General features: G+C 40.2%; 2 protein-coding genes across 10 annotated transcripts in view; both read left to right on the forward strand.

Moving 5' to 3' along the window:
- Positions 1–12,224, forward strand: part of SKA2 (spindle and kinetochore associated complex subunit 2) — a 37,430-nt gene extending 25,206 nt beyond the window's left edge. The window contains exon 4 of the mRNA XM_073879552.1: positions 11,742–12,224. Within this exon, the coding sequence (XP_073735653.1) occupies positions 11,742–11,787 (46 nt within the window). The 3' untranslated portion in view covers positions 11,788–12,224. The remainder of the gene's footprint in view (positions 1–11,741) is intronic.
- The window catches only part of TRIM37 (tripartite motif containing 37), a 187,858-nt gene that overhangs the window by 25,315 nt on the left and 138,757 nt on the right, over positions 1–23,786 (forward strand). For 4 of the 9 annotated variants that reach the window (XM_073879530.1, XM_073879528.1, XM_073879527.1 and 1 more), the window contains exon 2: positions 19,122–19,223. In XM_073879530.1, coding sequence (XP_073735631.1) covers positions 19,122–19,223 — 102 coding nt within the window. Of the gene's footprint in view, positions 1–16,381; positions 16,841–16,997; positions 17,020–17,246; positions 17,282–19,121; positions 19,224–23,786 lie in introns of those variants that run through there. The other 5 variants (XM_025851064.2, XM_073879529.1, XM_073879533.1 and 2 more) reach the window with 4 other exon arrangements.

Here is a 23,786-nt window from a genome sequence, read left to right on the forward strand (position 1 = left end):
CTGTGTCTTTTGATTGGGGCATTTAGCCCATTTACATTCAGGGTAACTATTGAAAGATATGAATTTCGTGCCGTTGTATTGCCTGTAAAGTGACTGTTACTATATATTGTCTTTGTTCCTTTCTGGTCTATGTTACTTTTAGGCTCTCTTGGCTTAGAGGACCCCTTTTAATATTTCTTGTAGGGCTGGTTTTGTGTTTGCAAATTCCTTTAGTTTTTGTTTGTCCTGGAAGCTTTTTATCTCTCCTATTTTCAGTGACAGCCTAGCTGGATAAAGTATTCTTGGCTGCACATATTTTTCTCATTTAGTGCTCTAAATATATCATGCCAGTCCTTTCTGGCCTGCCAGGTCTCTGTGGATAGGTCTGTTGCCAATCTAATGTTTCTACCATTGTAGATTACAGATCTCTTCTCCTGAGCTGCTTTCAGAATTTTCTCTTTGTCTCTGAGACTCGTAAGTTTTACTATTAGATGTCGGGGCGTTGACCTATTTTTATTGATTTTGAGAGGGGTTCTCTGTGCTTCCTGGATTTTGATGCCTGTTTCCTTCCCCAAATTAGGAAGTTCTCTGCAATAATTTGCTGCAATATACCTTCTGCCCCCCTCTCTCTTTCTTCTTCTTCTGGGATCCCAATTATTCTAATGTTGTTTCGTCTTATGGTATCACTTACCTCTCGAATTCTGCCCTTGTGATCCAGTAGTTGTTTATCTCTCTTTTTCTCAGCTTCTTTATTTTCCATCATGTGGTCTTCTATATCACTAATTCTCTCTTCTGCCTCATTTATCCTAGCAGTTAGAGCCTCCATTTTTTGATTGCACCTCATTAATAGCCTTTTTTATTCCGACTTGGTTAGATTTTAGTTTTTTTATTTCTCCAGAAAGGGTTTCTCTAATAACTTCCATGGTTTTTTCAAGCCCAGCTAGGATCTTTAAAATCATCATTCTGAACTCTAGTTCCGACATCTTACTAATGTCCATATTGATTAGGTCCGTGGCAGTCGGTACTGCTTCTTGTTCTTTTTGTTGAGGTGATTTTTTCCATCTTGTCATTTTGTCCAGAGGAGAATAGATGAATGAGAGAACAAAATGCTAACAGGGTAACAACATCCCCAGAAAATATACACTAAACAAATCAGAAAAGATCTGAAACCGGGGGAAAAGAAAGGGAAAGAAAGAAAAAAGAAAAAGGTAAACAAAAGCATAACAAAACAAAGAAAACAGAATATGATCAAATATGATCAGGCTGGTGAATAGATCAGTGCCACACACTAGATTTTGGTCATATTTTGGTCTGGTAGAAGAAAGTGCCTCTCAAAATTTTATTTTATTTTTTTAAAGATTTTATTTATTTATTTGACAGAGAGAGACACAGCGAGACGGGGAACACAAGCAGGGGGAGCAGGAGAGGGAGAAGCAGGCTTTCCACGGAGCGGGGAGCCCGACATGCGGCTCGATCCCAGAACCCTAGGATCACGACCTGAGCTGAAGGCAGACGCTTAACGACTGAGCCACCCTGGCACCCCACCTCTCAAAATTTTAAAGAAAGGAAAACTTATATATGTACAAAAATAAGGGTTAATACGATGAAGGGATGGAATATGACTGTAACGATGAAAATTATAAAAGATTTTTAAAAGGAATTGATAGGTAAGAAGTTGGTTGAAAAAAGAAAGAAGAGAATTAAAAAAAGGGGAGAGAATGTGATCAGGCAGGAGACTAGAACAAAGCCATACACTAGAGATTTAGGGTGTATTTTGATCTGTTAGAAGGAATTGTATCCCAAAATTTTAAAGAGAGAACCACTTATATATATATATATATATCTATATCTCAAAAATAAGGGTAACTACTATGAAGGGATAGAATATGACCCTAAAAATGAAAAATAAGATTTTTTTTTAAAAAAGGGATTAAAAAGATGTTGCTTGAAAACGGGAAAAAGAAAAATTAAAAAAAAGTAAAAATAAAAAATTAACTTTGAAAGACTAACGAATCATGGGGAAAAAAGCCATGGATTCTATGTGCAGTATTCCCCTAGTGCTGGAGTCCTGCCATTCTCATTGATCAGTAAACTTGGTCTTGGCTGGCTGTTCTTGCCGATCTTCTGGGGGAGGGTCCTGTTGCCGTGGTTCCCGAATGTCTTTGCTGGAGGCGGAATTGCTCTGCCCTTGCCGGGTCCGGGCTAAGTAATCTGCTCTGGTTTGCTCTTGGGAGCTTTTGTTCCCTGCAAGCTTTCCATACAGCTTTGGAGGACGAGAGTGAAAATGGCAGCCTCCCAATCTCTGCCCTGGAGGAGCTGAGAACTCGGGGGCCCCACTTCTCAGTGAGCCCCAGAGAAAAGAGTTAATCACTCCCATCTCCCCGGTCTCCGGCCGCATTCCATGCTCACCCAGCCAGTGTCCGAGCGTTTCTATCTCTGGTACCCATCTGGGTGTGGAGTCTCCAAACCCAGCAGATCCCTGCGGTGTGCTCCCACGCCACTCCTCCCGGGGGAGGAAGGGGAGTCTCCCTAGATCTGCCAGATCTGCTGCTTGTTGGGTCCCTGCTGGAAGATCAGTGGCCCGACTGTGCCACAGATCACGGTTTATGGCAACCCCGAGGTGAGAGCCCACTCCTCGGCTACGTCTCTGTAGCCAGCTTACCCGCTCCAATACCTGGGAGCTCTGCCACATTTAGGCACCCCCGGTCTTTCTGTGACCCCGAGGGTCCTGAGACCACACTGTCCCAGCGAGAGTTCCAACCCCCCTTAGCCACTGGAGCGATGTTCCTCAGTGGAGCAGACTTCTAAAAGTTCTGATTTTGTGCCCCGCTGCTCTATCACTCGCCAGAAGTGGCTGATGGAGGCCCCCTCCCCTGCCGTCTATATTCCCAAATACTGCCTCGGATTTACTTCTCCGCATGTCCTACCTTCCAGAAAGTGGTTGCTTTTCTGTTCATAGAGTTGTTGCTATTCTTTTCTTTGATCTCCTGTTGAGTTCGTAGGTGTTCAGAATGGTTTGATCCCTATCCAGCTGAATTCCTGAGACCAGACAAAATCCAGGTCTCCTACTCCTCCGCCATGTTTCTCCTCCCCCTGGAACCAATAATTGTTTTTGTTTTTTACCTTCAGTTTGCTTAGTTTTTCTATGCATGTATCATTATTTCAGTCAGGCTTTTTTTTTTTTTTAAAGATTTATTTATTTATTCAAGAAAGAGCAAGCAAGCTGAAGGAGGGGCAGAGGGAGAGGGGGAGAATCTCAAGTCGACTCCCGGCTGAGCACAGAGCCCAACGTAGGGCTTGATCTCAGGACCCAGATTATCATAACTGGAGCCAAAGTCAAGAGTCGGACGCTCAGCTGACTGAGCCACCCAAGCACCCTAGCCTCAGACGTTACTAACAGAACTGTAAAACGCTTGTTGACATTTCCCGACACATCACATTATCCTTGAGTTTCATTTTCTTCCACATCCCTCCTAGTGCTGTCTATCCTCGTGTTCTGTAGACCTCCAGTGTGGCTTTGTTTCTGGGATTTCTTTACCATCATTTCAGTAATTCTCTTTGCTTTCGTCCTGGTTTGGATCACATGTCTCACTCTTTCTTGGTTCATTTCCTTTATCAGGTGATGCATATCCTTTAGAAGATTTCTGAGGAAGAGTACACAAATGGCTAACTTTTTGAGATATTGACTGTTTGGAAATGTCTTTATTTAACCTTTATTTTTATAGTTGATGTTTGATTGGTTGAGTATGAAATTCCAGATGAGACTATTTTCTCTTAATTTTAACATCATTGTTCTGTTTTTTTTTAGCTTCCAGTGTTCCTGTTGAGAAATTGATGCCATTATAATTGTCTCCCTCCTTATTTTACCCTCCCCACTTCCTGAGCTCATCTGTCTCAGCTCTTTCAGAATATTTTATCCATGCTGTAAAATTTTTTGGTCATTTTATGGTTATGGTATAGGTCTTCCCATGTGTTTGAAATCTCTTAACTTTACTTAGCTTTTGTATTCATAAGAAAAGAATATTGAGAGGAAAACCTCTTATGTTCTTTCCCATCAGTGAGATACTGAATCTCCTGGATCTATTCTCCATTTTTCTTCTTTTCTTTACTATTTTCATTTTTGTGTTTCCCACCCCCTATCTTCTAGGATTTTTTTTGGACTGTATTTTTCAGTTTTTCTACTGTATTTCTTTCATCCAATACAATTTCTAGCATCTAGAAACATGATGGGAAATACAGCTCTGAGGGTCAGGGGACAGGTCTCAATATCATTGGGGTTTACACTAAGTAAATACTCAAGAAGGCATCTAATATACACATTCCTTTATGTACCAGATGATGCATTTTGTGTCATCTGTTATTCCTTTGCTCATATCAGATATACCACTAAGATCTTTTAAGTGTTTTCGGGGGGGGGGGGTCTCTTTTTTGTCTTTTTCTTCTTTCTATTGTTCATGCTATAGGTTTTGATCACTCCTTGCGGATTATTTCAACAGTCTTTAAGTTAGATTTTCTCTTCTTTTTCCCTTCCTGTGAGAATCATCTTTATTTACTATTTCCATCATCAAAAACTTAAAGAAAAATCTCCAAAGAAACAGAATAGAGGGCCATAAGCTAAGTCTCTGCCACAGCTGTGAGATAGGGCCCCTGAAGGAGATAATCTGAAGAGTAGGAACCTAACCAAGATAGTATAGTTTTATAGAAATCAAGAGTACATTTTAAGAAGATAGGGACAAGAAGGAAATAAGAGAGGCCTAAGGAGGGGTATCAAAATTATATGCTATTTGGCAACCCTACCTTTTGATTGTTTACAATAATTTGGCAAAGGATACTAGTCTATGGAGTGTTAAATTGGGGAAGTGTATTATTATAGGACCTACTAGGTTGGTGGAAATGGAGAAGAATGAAATTGGTTTTGAAGTGACAATAGAGTCAAGAGAAGGAGTTAATTTCCCCCCTAGCATAGGGAAGATCTATTCATATTTGAAGTCTGTACAAAGGGAGATGTTGAGGGGTGCTTGGCTGGCTCAGTCAGAGAAACATGTGAGTCTTGATCTCAGGGTTGTGAGTTCGAGCCCCAGATTGGATGTAGAGGTAATGAATAAATAAATAAATAAATAAAAACTGCAAAAAGCAAAGGGAGATATTGAAAAGGTTATAGAAATAGAGGAAATTGAAGGTTCTGGAGGATTTGGGGATGAAACAATAATAGTGGTAGTGCTATGGGCTGAGCAGGGATGAGAATGTCATAGATGTTTTCCTTTTCGGATGAAAAGGCAGAAAGATGGAGTTTCTACTAGATGTTTTCTGTTTTCTTGGTATAGTAGTTGGTGAAGTCTTGTGTCAAGAAGGAGTGCATGGGAATTGGAGGGAGTGGAGAATATTTGGAATAGAGAATATTACAGGGTTTGCTAAGAAGCCATCCGGGAATGATAACAAGTGGTGGAAAGGACCCTTTACAAACGTCTTTTATGGAATAGTGTTTATATTCTAAAATGAATTTGAAAAACCAATGTAACTTATAAAGTTGCTTGAGTTGGCATGAATTTGTATAGTGAGGTCAATTAATTGGTACTTCTAACATACTTTAGCCCGTGACAGTATGTTTAAGAATTTTATAAGTAGTTTTAAATTGTCTTATTCTTTAAGAACAAATCAGAGTAGTTCCTTTAATTACCTTCTGAATAGTATTTAGAATTGTATTGTTAAAATACCATGTAATTATTGTGAAATATGTATCAAACATTATGTATCTTATGTGATTTTTTTTCTAACCTGACCTTATTTGCTTATTTTAATATTGCTATTTTGTGTGCATATGTGGGTTATTTCTGTACCTAAGCTTTAATTTCCTTGAGAATAGGATCTAGGTCTTATACTTCTTTTTTCCCCTCGTCCCATCCTCTGTTACAGAGTTGCATAATTAAATAGAGTGTTCAATTAAATGGATGGTAGAATTAAGTGGATGGTGGTGTATATATTTTAATTCTTAAAAGAAGCGTAATTCTTCCTTTTCACAATTTAATATACATATTATTTTTTTCCTGATATAGAAAAATCCAGTTACACTCTTAAAGGAATTGTCAGCAATAAAATCTCGATATCAAACTTTGCATGCACGCTTTAAACCAATTGCTGCAGAGCAGAAAGAGACTAAGAACCGCATTTGTGCTACTGTCAATAAGACTATGACCATGATACAAGAACTACAAAAGCAAACAGACCTGGAGGTAATGCTTTTTTGTAGTTTTTGTTTGTTTGTTTTTAAAAGATTTTATTTATTTATTTGTCAGAGAGAGCACACAAGCAGGGGGAGCAGCAGAGGGAGAGGGAGAAAGATGATCTGAGGCGATGGCAGTCATTTAACCATCTAAGCTCCCCTGGAGCCTCTGGATTTGTAGATTTTAATTCTGAGGGTTTTTTTTTTTTTAAGATTTTATTTATTTATTTGACAGAAAGAGAGAGCCAGAGAACACAAGCAGGGGGCAATGGCAGAGGGAGAAGGAGAAGTAGGCTCCCCACTGAGCAGGGAGCCTGATGCAAGGCTCATCCCAGGACCCTGGGATGATGACCCCAGCCGAAGGCAGACGCCCAACTGACTGAGCCACCCAGGCATCCCAATTCTGAGTGTCTTTTTAAAAGATAAATCCCCATTAACTTCCATTTGGAGATTCAGCAGTCAGTTTGAACTGTTGGTAGAAGTGAGATTTTCTTGATTCCTGAAGTATAATAGTTCTTTTCTTTTAAGATAAGCATGTGGGGGTACCTGGGTGGCTCAGTTGGTTAAGCGTCTAACTTATGCTCAGGTCATGATCTCAGGGTCCTGGGACTGAACCTGTATCGAGACCCATATCACATGGGGCTCCCCGCTCAGCGGGGAGTCTGCTTGTCTCTCTGCCTCTCCCTCCCCCCACTTGTGTTCTCTCTCTCCTCTCAAATAAATTAATAAAATATTTTTATTTTTATTTTATTTTTTAAGATTTTATTTATTTGACAGAAAGAGACAGCCAGAGAGGGAACACAAGCAGGGGGAGTGGGAGAAGGAGAAGCAAGCTTCCCGCTGAGCAGGGAGCCCGATGCGGGGCTCGATCCCAGGACCCAGGGATCATGACCTGAGCCAAAGCCAGACGCTTAACAACTGAGCCACCCAGTTGCCCCAGTAAAATCTTTTTAAAAAAAAGAAAAATAAGCACATGGACTTGACATGGTTAATAAAGAGATGTGCTATCCTGGATTATATAGTCATGTTAGAAGAGAACACTTGGTAATGCTCATCAAATCTGCCAGTTTTGTAGTTCCTGCAAGAACTAGTGAGACTGAGAAATGTGGAAAGCATCTATATCAGTAACTTTTTGAGTTTTCCTCTTATTAAATTGGGTTGGTGAGCTTGGGTAAGCCTCACCTTCATTCTCTCCCTCCATTCCCCATCCCCTTCTGATTTCATGTAAAAATCCTTGTAATTGCGAGCCTCTATCACTGATTGTGTAAAATTCTTCAGAATTGGTGGAGTAAAAAAAAAACAATGTGAGCTGCTGACCTAGGCATTATGATCTTAAATAGCCTAGTGAAAGATTTGGTCAAATTTTAATTTACTATTAAGGCAAAGTTGAGGGCTTTCAAAAGAAAAGATAGCATGTACATAGTTGGAATCAGAGAGTAAAGCTTAATTATATGAACAAAAGATGGCCAATAGGTTTTTATTTCTGCTGTCAACTCTAATCAATTAACTGGTAATAGCTTCTTAGAGTGCTGTATTGAGGAACTATGGGCATTGCACAAAAGCTATTTGCTATGGGCATGCAGCTAGGGGCAGCATACATGCTATTTTTATTTATTTATTTTTTTGCCAACCCTGAACTACATTTGGTTTAAGATACTTGAATTATGGGCTTGTAGTGAGAGTAAACCTCAAAGGTTGATTGCCGAGGTGAATTTGGTCAATAATTCTTTATATTACCAATGGCAGAAAAGAGAACAGTACCCAATTAAAAGTATAAAATGATACCTTGGGGCGCCTGGGTGGCTCAGTCATTAAACGTCTGCCTTCGGCTCAGGTCATGATCCCAGGGTCCTGGAATTGAGCCCCACATCAGGATCCCTGCTCTGCGGGAAGCCTGCTTCTCCCTCTCCCACTCCCCTTGCTTGTGTTCCTTCTCTCTTTCTGTCAAATACATAAATAAAATCTTTAAAAAAAAATGATACCTTAGATGTATCTCATGTTATGTACCTCAGATGTTATGTCATGGGGAGATGAATAGTAGACGAGGAAAGAGCAATTAAAAAGGGTACAGAGGGAATAGGAAGTAGGAATTTAAAACATTAAGGGTGGTGACATTAATATGTAAAATGCAAAAAAAGTATGTATATGATACCCTTTATAAATACAACTCAAGTCACATACTGTTCATGGTAGGTGATCAAAACCTAAAAATAGAAGCATATAACAAATCTTGAGAAGAGATTAGGTGTAGTTCTGGATGTACATACTAAAATATATTGTATAGAATTTCATAAATTTATTGAAGCACAGGATAAATTTAGGTGAGTGAAAAAAAGAGAAAAGGATTTTTGAATATTAACTAAATATTGTCCCCACTGGATATAATAAATAGATGCTACATTTCTGACAGAGATTTAAAAAATGGTGCAGAAAATAGTTATAATGGTGATAGAGGATTTCAATCATCTAAATATCTGTAAAGATCTTCATTCAGTTAAAAGAAGTATCTGTAATGAGCAAGGTAGAAAGCTAAGGGAGCTTTTACTTTGATTACATAATTACAAACAAGGAGAAATGACTGAAAGGTTGGTTATAGACCTTGAAAAAGGAGATCGTGTTTTAGATTCAATGATGGCCATGTTGGGGAATGTTGGATATAATGGATCTTGTACCTACTACTTCAAAAATGAGATAGTAGAAAGTTTAGAGAAAATTTTCATGATCAAAATGTGGAAGAAAAGGGAATGATATCTGTAGAAAGTTGTATAACCAGAAATAGTTCTATGAGCCCAGAGTTTTTTTTTTTTAAGATTTATTTATTTGAGACACAGAGAGAGAGCAAGAGAGCAAGCACACAGAGGGAGAGGGAGAGGGAGAAGCAGACTCCCTGCTGAGTAGGGAGCCCGAAGTCGCTTTTAATCCCAGGACCCTAGGATCATGACCTGAGCCAAAGGCTGACGGCTTAACTGACTGACCACCCAGGTGCCTGAGCTCAGAGTTTAAAGGACATGTAAGGTAGACCTCATAAGGGAAGTATAAAACAAGGTATATCAGTCATAGGGACAGAATTGTGAGAATATGTAAGAAAGTCAAAGGGTAGATTAAGTCCAGGCTTCTGAAATTTTCTAAAATAACCAAAAGGGCCTTTAAAATTATTTTGGGAACATGAAGAACAAGAAAAGGATAAGCCTTTTTAGGGCAAACAGTGCTTTGTTTATGTATAGACAACAGAAAGTAAATAGAAAGTAAAGCTGTTCAGGTATTATCTTGCTATAATCTTTATCAAGGTGCATAGTTTTTCACTTGCAAGGATAGAAAATATATTTGAATTGATAATATTCAAAAATAGCACATGGATTGATAATACTAAAAAACAAATAGGGAGATGAGAACAGAAAAGGAGGTGAAATGAAGGGAATACATATTAATTTCCTTATCTTTTTAAGTTAATATGAAGACAAAGGTTTTTTTTTTTTTAAAGATTTATTTTAGAGAGCAAGAGAGTGTGTGAGCAGTGGGAGGGACAGAGGGAAAGCAGACTCCCCGCTGAGCCGGGAGACCCATGCTGGGCTCCGTGCCCCGCCCCCCCCCATCATGACCTGAAGCCAGAACTGAGTGGGATGCTTAACTGACTGAGCCACCCACGTGCCCTAAGACATTAAGGTTTAAATACACTTAATTATAAAGGTGTCCATCAAAAGACAAAGAGGACTAGATTTGTTCCAAAATAAAAATTAGCAAAACAAACCCCTAAAACAAATATAATTCAAAAGGCATTAAAAATAGAATGGGGCACCTGGGTGGCGCAGTCAGTTAAGCATCCAATTCTTGGCTTTGGCTGAGTTTGTGATCTCAGGGTCATGAGACTGAGTTCCCCATTGGTCTCTGTATTGGGTGTGGAGCCTGCTTAAGATTCTCCATCTCCTCTCCTGTGTGCACTCTCTCTCTCAAAAAAAAAAAAAAAAAAGAAAAAAACAAAGAATGTGTGATATTTCACTGATGATCTGAAACGTTTGTGTTAAGGAAGGAAATTTTCTACAAGCTTTGGATTGGTTAATTCCTGGAAAGATTCTTAGAAAGATTATAAAATAGATGGTCTGAAATCTCTTGAACAGTTATCACAGATAAACATGGACTTAGAGAGAACAAAGTCTCTCCAGAACCATTTCCTGTTTTTGAGATAGAAGAGGGACATTCTGTAACAATTTGTGTTGCAGTAAGGCATATGATTGTTTTTCATTTTATCCATGTGAACATTTTTGGTAAATGTTGGCTTGATTAGCCAAACCAGCTGGGTAGCCCAATTGCCACATGTGGCTATATAAATTAAAATTTAAAGTAATTAAATAAAATTAAAAGTTCATTTCTTCATCTGCTGATTAGACAGCACAGATACAGAATATTTTCAGTATCATAGAAAGTTCTACTGAAAAGCAGTGCTCTAGAGATTCCTATTCTGTAGGTATGGTGTGTTCCAGATTTTGCAGTCTCTCTAGAGATGACCTATATAGTTAGAGTTGTAACTATTTGATTCTTCATGTTGTACCTCCTATAATTTCCCCATTAACCCTTTGTTTTAGCTAGCTTGTTGGTTAGTGCTATGTGGAAGTCCTTTATAAACTTCCTTTTGGCTTTTCTTTGTCCCTGTGCTTTTGCTCCTACCTGCTTGTGGTGGATGCTGTCTGCTGGGTTGTTTTCTCAGCATCTGTTCTCCCTTGCTGCCGACTGGATACCGACTTTCTTGAGATGTGTGCCATCCCTCACTCGTGCCTGAGGCAAAGTTGGTGCTTTCCTCAGCTTCCCTGGGTTTTATCTGATTGGCAAGAGGAATGGGTTTGTAACCCAACTGACATGTGAGGAGGGAAAGTTTGGAAGTAGGAAGTTAGAGTTTCCTCACTCTTGAGAGACCTGTGGGAACAGAAAACTTCTCTTCTTCTAAACATTGTGTATAGATATAATGCCTAGCACTGCTCGGGCCATTTTTCCAATCATCTTGAGAATAAAGCCACCAGCAAGGATATTATATAAGGTGGGAAAAACCGAGCCTTTACATTGAGCTGCTGAATAAACCAGTTCTGAAATCTGCCCTTTTTCTGCATTTATTGTGCAATGATAATAAATTTTCTTATTACTTACCCATTTCGAAATGTGTTCCTGTTACTTGCAGCTAAAAACATCTCAATTATCCTTCAAAATTTAGCTCAAATCTTCACTTCTGAGGAAACTTCCAGACTATTTTGTTCACATTTCTTTTTCAAAATGCTTTTAGAATATGGGATTCAACCGTGACTTCTTTGGTTTTGTTAAATTACAGTCCTTAAACTGTTTGATTTATTGGTCTTGTTTCTTCAACTTAATTGCAAATTCTTTGAAGCTCAAACATTAAAAGTACCTTGTATATAGATAGCCAAATACTTTTTCCCTGCCTTCCTAAATTTGTGATCATAGACATGAGTTTATGGAAACATAAAAAAGCAGAAGTTAACTAAATTAAACATGTTTTAAAGATTTTGAAATAAAGATTTTGTCATTTGCTTTCTAGCTGTCACCACCGAGTAAAGAAGAGAAAACTGCGGCAGAGCAATTAAAATCTTTCATGTCAGACTTATGAAGAAATGGACTTGCAAAAGGGAATTCTAATGGAGAAGAGATCTATCTCAGAAAGATTTAGGATGATGTCTTGTTAGCACTTAATGACTAGAGGTGGGGGGATGGAGAAGAAGAAGATTTGGCTGGAGTGACTGGATAATGATGCTTTTCACAAGAGAGGGGACTATAAAAAGGGCATATATTATAGGAATAAAGTTTAGCCAAGAGGATGGAATGGGAATAAAGAGATTTAAAAATATATATGCACACACACTTAGTCTTATAATTTTGAGCAAGGAAGTCACATAACTCTATTTTGCATCTGTTTTTGTGTAATTGGGATAATATGGATGTCCTGGCCTATCATGAAAGGATATATGTACTATCAGTCAGATGTGAATGAGCATGTTTTGGAAATTAAAGGATAGAAAAAATATTTGTATTACATTATATATGTATATAATTTTACTTTTGAAAATTTTGATTATAGATAATGGTCACATTATTAATGAGACTGCTAATATGTGATCTATAGTCCTCCACAAAAGCTAACTTTAGTAATAATAAATTGGCTTTTCTGTGATAGCTTCACTTTTTTTTCCTATTCCTTCTGCCGCTAATGTTGAGCAACTGAACTATGCTTTCAAATGCTGTTTTAGACTGTCCCTGTTGTATATCAACACTACCTTTGTTCTCCTTCAGCCTGTATTACTGTAATTGTTCATTCTATATGAAAGCTAAGAAACTGAAATCAGAGGATCACTGGCAACTACTTGCCAGTGTGTGTGTGTGTGTGTGTGTGTGTGTGTGTGTGTGTGTGTGAATTTCCCTATTCATTTTTTTTTTTTTAAGATTTTATTTATTTGACAGAGAGAGACATAGTGAGAGAGGGAACACAAGCAGGGGGAGTGGGGGAGGAAGCAGGCTCTCCGCTGAGCAGAGAGTCCGATGTGGGGCTTGATCTCAGGATCCTGAGATCATGACCGGAGCCGTAGGCAGATGCTTAATGACTGAGCCACCCAGGTGCCCTTCCCTATTCATTTTTAAATAACTATTTTAAAAATAACTACTGGCAATAAGGTAATCATAGGGACAGATCTTGATACAAAGATGTTAATCACAGGGTTATTTATACTAACAGTACATACACATATCTGGCTAATGGTAGGTAAATAGGAAAATAAATCATAGTGTATCCATACAATAAGAGGTGAAGCTGCCAATAATTTATTACTGTTAATGTTCTGGGAAATGCTGAAGTTATGTTAAATGGGGGAGAGGTCAGAAGCAGAGATTGCAGTTTTGTAATTAAGATTGGGCTGTGAAGTCTGAGATGTAAATAGCAGGTTTTAAATTCTAGCTATGTGATCCTGAGCAAATCACTTAACTTCTGTGTGTCAGGATGGCTGGAAGCACAATGAAGTAGTAGTGTTTGATAATTAGTAATCCTTCAGTGAATATTTCTGTATATGTAATAAAAATGAGGCATTGAAAAGACTAGGAAAAATGCATCAAATGTTAGCTCTGCAGGTTATAGAATTATACTTTCATATAATCAAAAATTTGTTATGAGCATTTTACTTGTCCATTAACAAACTTGTAATAGGTGATAAACAGGGTTGGGAGAGTAGCTTCAGTTAAAATTGCGTTGTGCAGTTTGAATATTTAAAGAACAGAAAACCCCCAGTTTTTAAATTACAGAGAAATAAGTCACACTTCAGTAACCTATTTTCTTCAGTACTTGGGCAGTTAATATTAAGGACGTTTTGGGCACCTGGGTGACTCAGTTGGTTAAGCGACTGCCTTCGGCTCAGGTCATGGTCCCAGAGTCCTGGGATCAAGTCCCACATCTGGCTCCCGGCTCAGCGGGGGGCCTGCTTCTCCCTCTGACCCTCTCCCCTCTCATGCTGTTTCTCTCTCTCTCTCCCAAATAAATAAGTAAAATCTTAAAAAATATATATTAAGGAAGTTTTTGTCCTGGAATGGCTCTGGGATGTGATGTTGATTGGTGGAATTAAAAAATAGTATCACAAAGAGGTCATAACAAGTTCCTGAAGTTTTACCTCTGTGACTTCCTTCACAGTTGTCTTCTAAATGTTGGTTCTTTCCCTCAGCCCCCTTAAAACTGTTCTCTGTGTACTTCTCTATATATTCGTTTGTTTCCCAAGCTTCATTTATTGACTCTTTGTGGATGATTCCCAAATATAACTTCTTCCATTAGATCTAGATTCGTATTTCCAATAAAAATGTCTATCTGAATATTCAAATTGATCATGTCCAGAGTACTTACTGATTTTATTTTGTCAATGGCCACTGTTCTGTTGCCTGGAATTAAAAAGTTTGCATCCCTTTATCTTCTTAGTCAATAAAATCTTTCTGAAATGTTCATAGTATCCAACCTCTACTTTATCTTCATTCTTACTACCCTAATTTAGGTTTTTTATTTCTCGTTTGGGTAATTATTTTCTATGTGACTTTAGTGTTTTTATGTCTTAAGTTGTAAATAATACAAATTTAATACAAATTTAATTTTAGGAAATTAAAAAATACAAGTATGTCTATTCTCCAGAAATTATCTGCAATCTCTTCAGATGTTTGTATATACAAATTAAAAAAAAATTTTTTTTTTTTACAAAAATAAGCTGATACCATACGTTCTACTGCAGCTGCACTTAAGTTTTTTTCATTGTAAATATATTTTGGATATTTTCATGACACACATCTGCTATTCTTTTGAACAGCTGTCATCCCATATATGGATATACTGTAATTTTTCCATTTTCTTATTGATAGACTGTATCATAGGTAAGTTAGATTTGTCCAGGTGGGCGTGGGGAAAGGCAGCTAGATTGGCCCTCAAGGAATTCTGATGGAGCAGATCATAGGTTTCCCAACTCCATGTGGAAGCTTAGCATCCCTCCAACTAAATTCTTTTTTGCTTAAGTTAGCCAGCATCTGACTTTGTGGTTGCAACCAATGACCCCTAATTGTACAGGTTTTCCAGGTTTTCACTATTATGAACTACTGCAATAAATCTAAACATTTTTGCGTTCTTGGGCAAATATTATGTTAGTACAAGAACTTATTTTAATATTTATCATATGTAGTAATTTGTCTTATTTTTTCACTTCTCATTACTCTTTGAATCCCAAGTACAATACTGTATTCCACAAATAATTTTCTTAATTGAGGTAAAATATACCTAACAAAATTAACCATTAACCATTATTAAAGTGTACAATTGAGGGCGTTTTAGTGCAAAGGTGGCATGCAAACATCACGACCATAAATAATTTCTAGTTAAAGAACTTTTTAGTCACAGATTAATCTTACTAAATTATATCCTTGTCCATGCCTCACATAGTGAAAAGGGAACTGTTGCCCACTATAAGAAAGTCCAAATCTCTTGATACTTAAGAACTTCTTTCTAGGGACACCTGGGTGGCTCAGTCGGTTAAGCGTCTGTAAGCGTCTGTCTTCGGCTCAGGTCATGATCCCAGCTTCCTGGGATAGAGTCCCGCATCGGGCTTCCTGCTCAGCGAGGAGCCTGCTTCTCCCTCTGCCTGCTGTCCCCTGCTTGTGTGCTCGCTCTCTCTGACAAAATCTTAAAAAAAAACCAAAAAACTTTCTAGGTTATTGATTCTTTACGTGTGCACTCCAGATTGGGTTAAGTGTAATAGTTTGCAATAAATCAGGAAAAATTAAATACAAATTAAGAATTTGACGTAAGTCCTTTGTCTCACACCTTCAATTCTTGGCAATCTTTAGACCTATGACAAAATTTAAAGAAGACGCCAACAGGGGCGCCTGAGTGGCTCAGACGGTTAAGCGTCTGCCTCCGGGTAGGGTCGGGATCCCAGGGTTCTGGGATGGAGCCCCGCATCGGGCTCCCTGTTCAGCGGGAAACCTCCCTCTCTCGCTGTCAAATAAGTGAAATCTTAAAAAAAAAAAAAAAGATACCAACATAGGAAAGCTGAACAAGTTCTTGCACTTTCCATAGTCCCATAGCTACAGCTCACCTCCCGCGGCAAGAAATGCCGTGTGGAGCGGTGTGGGTCTGACCTCTACAGTTTGTGGTTCCATTCTCCTAACCCTGAAATGAGAAACTACACTGCTCTAGGCTTAACTATCTGGAGCTTTGAGTCGGTGGGACGGAAGTCTCAAAACCTGAGAGCCTGGGCTTCCTTCCAAGGAAAGAATCATTAGCCGCGAATCCTATACACCACGGTTTCTCAAAGGTGCAGGCCACAATCCACCTGTTGAAGACGTTGATTTCGTCGAACAGCACCCTAGAATCACGGAGTCCGAATACCTAGGGGTGTGGCTGCGGAGTCAGCTTCCCACCAGCACTCCAGGTGGTTCCAGTCTTTGGCGCGCTAGTTTGAGACCGGGGGAGCACCGCCCTGCCCGGGGAGTGGGGGTGGAGGGGCGACGCAGAGATACGCGCCAAGCTCTCAAACGCCTGCGCTAGACTGGGGCCAAAGGCACACAGCCCTGCGGCAGCTAGCAGCCAAATCTCGTGTGCGCCCCTGCACCGCGGGAACTAGTCGCCCGCCTCTCTCCACTCCGCTCGCCTAGCGCAGAGCCTGCGCGCATGCGCAGCGCGCCTTCTCTCGCCGCCGCGCCCTCAGCTACCCTGGTTACCGTTGGTGTTTGCGAATTCTCTGCAGCACCTTCTTCGCTGAAGACCAGCGCCGCCGGGCTCTAGCAGCAGTTCCATACGCGCGCGCCCGCGTCACGTGGTGCGAGGCTGCCTCGCGGTTGCTGGCGTGCGGCTTAGCGGTGAGGAAGGAGCTGTGGCCACCGCTCGCCTTTCCCACCCTAGGGCGGGTGCGCGGATAAATATGGCGAAGTGGGGATAGCTGGCGCCGAACCCGACGCGATGAGGCGCGCAGGTGGGGCGGTCGTCGGGGCCCCCTGACGTGGACGCCGGGCTGTTGGCGATTTTACCTGGCGACCTCGGGCCGGCGCCCAGTAGGTCAGACCACGGACTCCGCGGGTCGCCGAGGGTCCCGCCGAGAGCCGGAGGCAATGGATGAACAGAGCGTGGAGGTGAGGCGGGTCGAGAAGGGTGGTGGTTAGTTCCCCCCCCCGCCACCCGCCGAGCGTTCTTTATTTGGGGCGCCCTGCCCCAGTTCTCCCTCTAGTAGGGCACCCCCACCCCGACGCTGCCGCTGTGGTGAAGGCTGGCCCAGTGCGAAGGACGCCGTGTTCGGTCTGCAGCCCTCCAGGTGCCTTGTGTTCTTTTGTTTTTTTTAAGTTTTTTTTTTTTAAAGATTTTATTTATTTATTTGAGAGAGAGAGAGAGAGAGCGCACATGAGAGGGGGGAGGGTCAGAGGGAGAAGCAGACCCCCTGCTGAGCAGGGAGCCCGATGCGGGACTCGATCCTGGGACTCCAGGATCATGACCCGAGCCGAAGGCAGTCACTCAACCAACTGAGCCACCCAGGTGCCCCAGGTGCCTTATGTTCTGACCGTTCCCGAAGTCAGGTGGTGCGTATCCTGGCGTTTTCTGGATGTCTTGGCACCGGTACTCGTTCCCAGAGGGTTTTTGCAAACTACAGCCTGGGCAGAGCAAAACTGCAAATTCATTAGACATGCACTCGCTACCAGTTCATGTGGGGATCCAAAACTCCCTCCAGATGGAATCCTTCATTCCCTCCCACCGGTACATTTTGCAGACTTCTGCCCTTCCTAAATTGAATTAAGATATACTTTTATTATCCTATTTGTGGTTTTCCAGAACAACCTATTTTATATCTGACTTGTGAGTTGTGATTTCAAATGGGATATTTACGTAAAGTCCAGAAACATTAAAAAAATTGCTTATTGGACGTAATTGTCAAATTTTGAACCTTCTTAATACTTGCTCCTTAGTAAGCGGCAACTATGTTACTGGGCACTTCACTTGAAAGTAGTTCACCCAATGGTCTTATTGTCCATCCCCCGCCAGCGTCTGCATCTCACAGGTTCTTTCTTGTTCTGCAGAGTCATGATTAGACTCGTGAATAATTTTCTCAATTCCTCATGCGAAAGTATTATAAAGGTTTTGTAACGTTTTCTTGGTTTAGGAGCGTTTTATTCTCTTGGGATGGAGTAAAAATAAATGTGAGTATGGTAAAAAAAAAAAAAAACTTGAAATATAGAATACCATTTAATTCTGTTTTCTTGTCAGTGACTTTCTAAATTGATTCATCTGAGGCTTGCAAAGGACACTTCTATTAATTTTTTCTTCTTCGCAAAGCCTTCATGGGGCTACCACTAAAATTCTCAGTAGGGGCAGAATCTCAGGCTCAAATAAGAAACTAATTGGTTGGAGCATCACAGCAGAAACCCAGGATTTCTGGATTCTGAATTAGTTTCCATCCTGGTCAAAGTATACTGCCATTAGGATATGTATCTTTTCTAAATTAAAAAAAAATTTTTTTTTAAGATTTTATTTATTTATTTGACAGAGAGAGACCCAGCGAGAGACGGAACACAAGCAGGGGGAGTGGCAGAGGGAGAGGGAAAAGCAGGCTTCCTGTGGAGCGGGGAGCCCATTGCGGGGCTTGATCCCAGGACCCTGGGATCATGACCTGAGCCCAAGGCAGACGCTTAATGACTGAGCCACCCAGGTGCCCCCCCTTTTTTATTTTAAAAACAATTCACCCTCCTTGGGGAAATTGCAGGACAAGTAAAAAGTTTATATTGTTCACTCAATCATATAATCTGCCTTTTTTTTCTTTTTTATTTTTTTAAAGATTTTGTTTATTTGAGAGAGAGAGAGAGCGCACACAAGCAAGGGGTAGCGGCAGAGGGAGCCTGATGCAGGGCTGCATTCTAGGACTCTGGGATGACCTGAGCCAAAAGCAGACACTTAACAGTCTGAGCCACCCAGGTGCCCCCCGCCTTTATTTTTTTACTGTTATATATCATAAGCATTTTTCTGTATCACATAATTCAAGAAGTATTTCTAGAGACTATTATAATCTATATTGTCATTTTTTTGTTAACTGTCAGTTTAATATTTTGAAATTTGGGCTACAGCCACATTCTTGCCATTATAATTTATGCCTTAGTGGAAATATTTGTGCCTGAGTCTGTGTTTGCATTTCATGTCCTTTCCTTAGAATAGAAGCATTGTGAAGCTTAGAAAAGAGAAAGCAGTTTTTCCAGGAGATGTTCTAAGGCACACTGGACCTTGACTAACCCAAGAACTGATGTGGAATTTATTAAAACAGATGATATCAGCTCAAAATAAATGTAAATGTTGAATGAATAACTTTCAGCATGCTTTTTACTTTTGATTCAGTAGTCTAATTCTGGTGGATCTTACATCTTTTATTTTCAGAGCATTGCTGAGGTTTTCCGATGTTTCATTTGTATGGAGAAATTGCGGGATGCACGCCTATGTCCTCATTGCTCTAAGCTTTGTTGTTTTAGCTGTATCAGGGTAAGTTGTAATTTTTTTTACATGCTCTTAGTATATATAGGATATGTTGTGAAATTAACCATTTTCTTTCTTTTAAAAATTTTACATTTTGTGCCCTTTTTCAAAATGTCTTGAATGTTCCTTAATAGGGAGACCATCAGTGTATACTAAGTACTATGGAGGTGAATAATCATCAAGTAATAACTGCCATGAAATGTCTAGAAATCAAAACCCACTGTAATTTTTTTTAAGACTTTATTTATTTGAGAGAGAGCGCACACAAGCCGGGAGAGGGGCAGTCGGAGAGGGAGAAGCGGACTCCCCGCTGATCAGGGAGCCCGATGCGGGCTCGATCCGAGGACCCCAGGATCATGACCTGAGCTGAAGCCAGACACTTAACCAGCTGAGCCACCCAGGCGCCCCCAAACCCACTGTAATTTTAGTATATTTACATCATTAAATAATTTAACAAGTACTTGTAAAGTGGTTGCCTGCATTGTGCTTGGGGTTGAGGAATTCTAAGATAAATGAAGTGCTTGCCCTGAAGGAGTTTAAATCTAAGTGAGAGAATGGACTCTGTTGATATTGAAGAAAGTATAGTGTCATAAAGAGGCACTAACAGGGGCGCCTGGGTGGCTCAGTCGTTAAGTGACTGCCTTCGGCTCAGGTCATGGTCCTGGAGTCCCGGGATCGAGTCCCGCATCGGGCTCCCTGCTCAGCAGGGACTCTGCTTCTCCCTCCGACCCTCTTCCCTCTCGTGCTCTCTGTCTCTCATTCTCTCTCAAATAAATAAATAAATAAAATCTTAAAAAAAAAAAAAAAAAGAGGCACTAACAAACTGCTGTGAGACCCAGAGGAGGGAGAGTTTATACTGTTTGATGGGTAAGATAGAGAAAAAGCTAATAATGGGTTCAGAGGCTAAGATTAAAATCCTGTAATCTTACAGATACAAGAGACTTTAGAGATGAACATAATCCATTGGCTTTAAAACTTAAATATAGGTGAGCCCCTCAAACAAAATTGTGAGGAAACCGCCTGAGATGTGAAACAGAAGAATTTATTTTGGTGTGTGTGTTTTGCGGGGAGGGATTCAATAGCACATGTGCAGATCACAGTTGAAACCTTTCCTGTCCACATTACTCTTAGTAGATTATGTCCTTTACTGAGAAAATCAGAGCCATGCTTTTCACCTCAAAATTTCTCTGATTCCTTATTCCTGCCTAAGGAGGATGGATATCCCTTTGTTGGGAGTAATATTTGGAACTCTTAAATCATTTGCTTCCAGGCACACAGCTAGCAAATAATAAAGCTGGGTTTGAATCCGGGAAGTCTGGCTCGAGAGCCTGTCTTCTTTGCCACTGCACTGTGTGCAGAAGACCTAGGTTTACACATCATCCTAGTTCTGCCACTCATAAACTGAGAAACTCAGTCGTTACTAGCCTTGTTTCCTCAGCCGTAGAACGCGGTAACAAGACTTACCTCACAGGATGGTGGTGGCATTAAATGAGATGAGTTAAAATGTAATTTAGAAACTGCAAAGTACTATACTTGCAAGGTGTTAAAATTTTATTGTTAAAATAGCAACTAACCTGTCGTCATTTGTTTTATAAACAGTGAAACTGAAGCTAGGAAAATGAGGTAATTGGCCTCTATCACTGTAATTAACTAAGTGGGAGAGTCTGTGTCTGGACTCAACTATTTTGGTGAAGGTCCAGTATAGGGATGACCTGTGGATATTACCTTAAACCTTATTGATTTTTCGTTTCTGCATTGTTACTTCTTCGTTCTGCTCCTTAAAGCCGTATATTTTTTAAATATTGCTGCTGGCATCCTATACTTAGAAATGTTTGGGAAAATTTCATCTACTTTGAGAAATTTGATTTACTCTTGCAGGTTTAACTGTGATCTCTGTGTGTATGGCTTTTAAATCTATTCCTTTTGGCATTAACCTTCCAGCATTTTGAATGTTCCAGATCAAATTCTGTTTTTTCAAAGTGATTCTTTTTGACTTCTTTTTTGTTCTGTTCTGCCAGTCACTCAAACTGGAAACCCTTTACACCAATGATATTAAGTTTTGTCAGTTATTATCTCTTGCTGCCACTTATATCTATCCTACCTATTTTTTTTTTAAGGTTTTATTTATTTGAGAGAGAGGAAGCAAGCGAGCACAAGCAGGGGGAGGGGCAGAGGGAGAAGCAGAGTCCTGGCTGAGCAGGGAGCCCGACTCAGGGCTCGATCCCAGGACCCTGTGATCATGACCTGAGCCGAAGGAAGATGCTTGACTGACTGAGCCAGCCAGGTGCCCCAGTAGCTATCCATTTCTATTATTACCATCCTAGTAGAGAAACATAGACATTTATTATCTCATGGTTAGGTAATTGTAGTTACCTTTTATTTGATCTGAGTCTTTTCTATCTCTGGTTCATTTTATATCCTGCCATATTAATGTTTTCCAGTAATGTCATTGTTTTTTTTCTTTCTCAGAAGCCTCAGATTCATTGCCTTAATCCCTTAGAATATTAGCTTTATATTCAGACCACCTGGATAATCTGGTTCTAATCTTTCTTTCTAAAGCTGTCTTGGTTCCTGAATGTACCATTGATGTGTTTGTTCATTCAACAAATATTAATTATATGCGTACTTGGAGTTAAGCATTGACCTCCCAGGGAGTTGACTGACTTAGTAGTTGGTTTATAGACAAAAAGGTAAATAGACATATGTTAGATACCAGTAAGTGCTGTGAAGAAAAATGAAACTGAGTAAGGTATAGAGTGGGGACTTTGAGGAAGATTTGGGCAGATTGTTAGTTGTTTTAGATAGCGTGGACTGTGAAGGTCTCTGAGGGGATGACGTTTGAGCATAGACCAGAATGAAATGTAGGAATGATGTGAATGAATATCTAGGGGAAGAAAGTCCCAGGCAGAGAAGTCAGAAGAGGCAAAGGCCCTGAGAGAAATAGCAAAGAAGCCAGTTGGCTGTAGCAGAGTGGACAGAGGGAGAGGGAAAGGAGATGAGTTTGGAGATGTAACCTGGGGCCTTGGTAAAGACCTTGGATTTTATTTTAACTGTGATGGTAGCCGTTGAAAGCTTTTGAATGATACAAATTAATTAATGTTTAAAAACTATCACTGGCTGCAGTGTGGAAAGTGGACTGTAGGCAAGTGGGAGAGGAAGTGAGGAGACCAATTGGGATGTGCTTTATTAGTGAAGGGTGAATGGTGATTTAGACTAGAATGATAACAGTGGAGGTGGTGAAAAATAGGGCAGTTCTGGATATGTTTTGAAGATAGAGCCAATGGATTTGCTTAAAGATGGAACACGAGGAAAGTTTTATACAGCATTTGGATGAATTAAGGGTTTTCTATTCTGAGATAGAAGAAATTTTGGGAAGAACAGGTTGTGTAGGCTATAGATGTACAAGTTGTTTGTGTTTTTTTTTAAGATTTTATTTCAGAGAGTGTGTGAGAGCAAGAGTGCATAAGTGGAAGGGAGGGGCAGAGGCAGAGGGAGAAGCAGACTCCCCACTGATCAGGGAGCCCGATGTGGGGCTCGATCCCAGACCATAGGATCATGACCTGAGCCTAAGGCAGATGCTTAACCGGCTGAGCACCCAGGCTTGTTTTGTTTTTAAATATGTCAGGTTTGAGTTTTTTGTTTTGTTTTGAGATTCTTATACATCTAACTGGAGATGTTGGCAGTTGGAAATATGAATCTGGAGTTGAGGAAGGGGATTTAGAGATAATTATTAGCGTATAGGTAGTATTTAGGTACTTAATGAGATTACCTCTTGGGGAAAAGATTTTTTAGGTCTGAACTCTGGGGCACTCAACATTTAGTGGTCAGGAGGAGGATTCAGCAATGGATAAAAAGGAGCCGCCATGAGTGAGGCATCACAGAATTCAAGTGAAAAACCTGTCTCAAAGAGGAGTAGGTTAAATGGTTCTGGCCTGGGAATTGACCATTGTATTGAGAATGTGTAGGTCATGGGTAATCTTGATGAGTAGTTTCAGTGGAACAATTAGGACAAAAGCTTGATGGTAGGGAGTGGGAGGCAAATGAAACAGCAAGTATAAAAATTCTCAGAATTTTGTTGTAAAGGGGAAAAAAAGGCAGTGGGTTGAGGTTTATAGCTCATTTTGCCTGAATGAGTAGAGAGAGATTAATTAATGATGCTGGAGAGATGGTGGGTAATTACAGGAGGAAAGTTCTTGAGATCTGGGCACTCCACCCAACCAAATTGTAATATTGTTTATTGTATGCCTTTCCTTTCTCTTCCATCCCATCTCTGTTCATTTGACCATGGAAATTTAACTGTCCATGACAGGCCAGATACTTGTTTCATTGAATAAAACAAAGTAAGGTCTAGACCCATGAATAGACTTGTCCAAAGTCACATGGTAGTTGGTGACTGACCAAGACTTCCAGGCCAGTCCTCTACCCATGACTCTAGTGCCTCCATACACATAGACCAAAAGGTAGGAACATTGGCTGTATTTTCAGGCTAAGTCTCCTTAATTCTTGCAGTTACTCTCAATTGATTCCCTCCCTCCCTCCCTCCCTCCCTCCCTCCCTCCCTCCCTCCCT

The sequence above is a fragment of the Callorhinus ursinus genome, unplaced genomic scaffold (assembly GCF_003265705.2).
Source record: "Callorhinus ursinus isolate GAN/ISIS: 27379988/994484 unplaced genomic scaffold, GSC_fseal_2.0 scaffold34, whole genome shotgun sequence".
Classification (NCBI taxonomy): domain Eukaryota; kingdom Metazoa; phylum Chordata; class Mammalia; order Carnivora; family Otariidae; genus Callorhinus; species Callorhinus ursinus.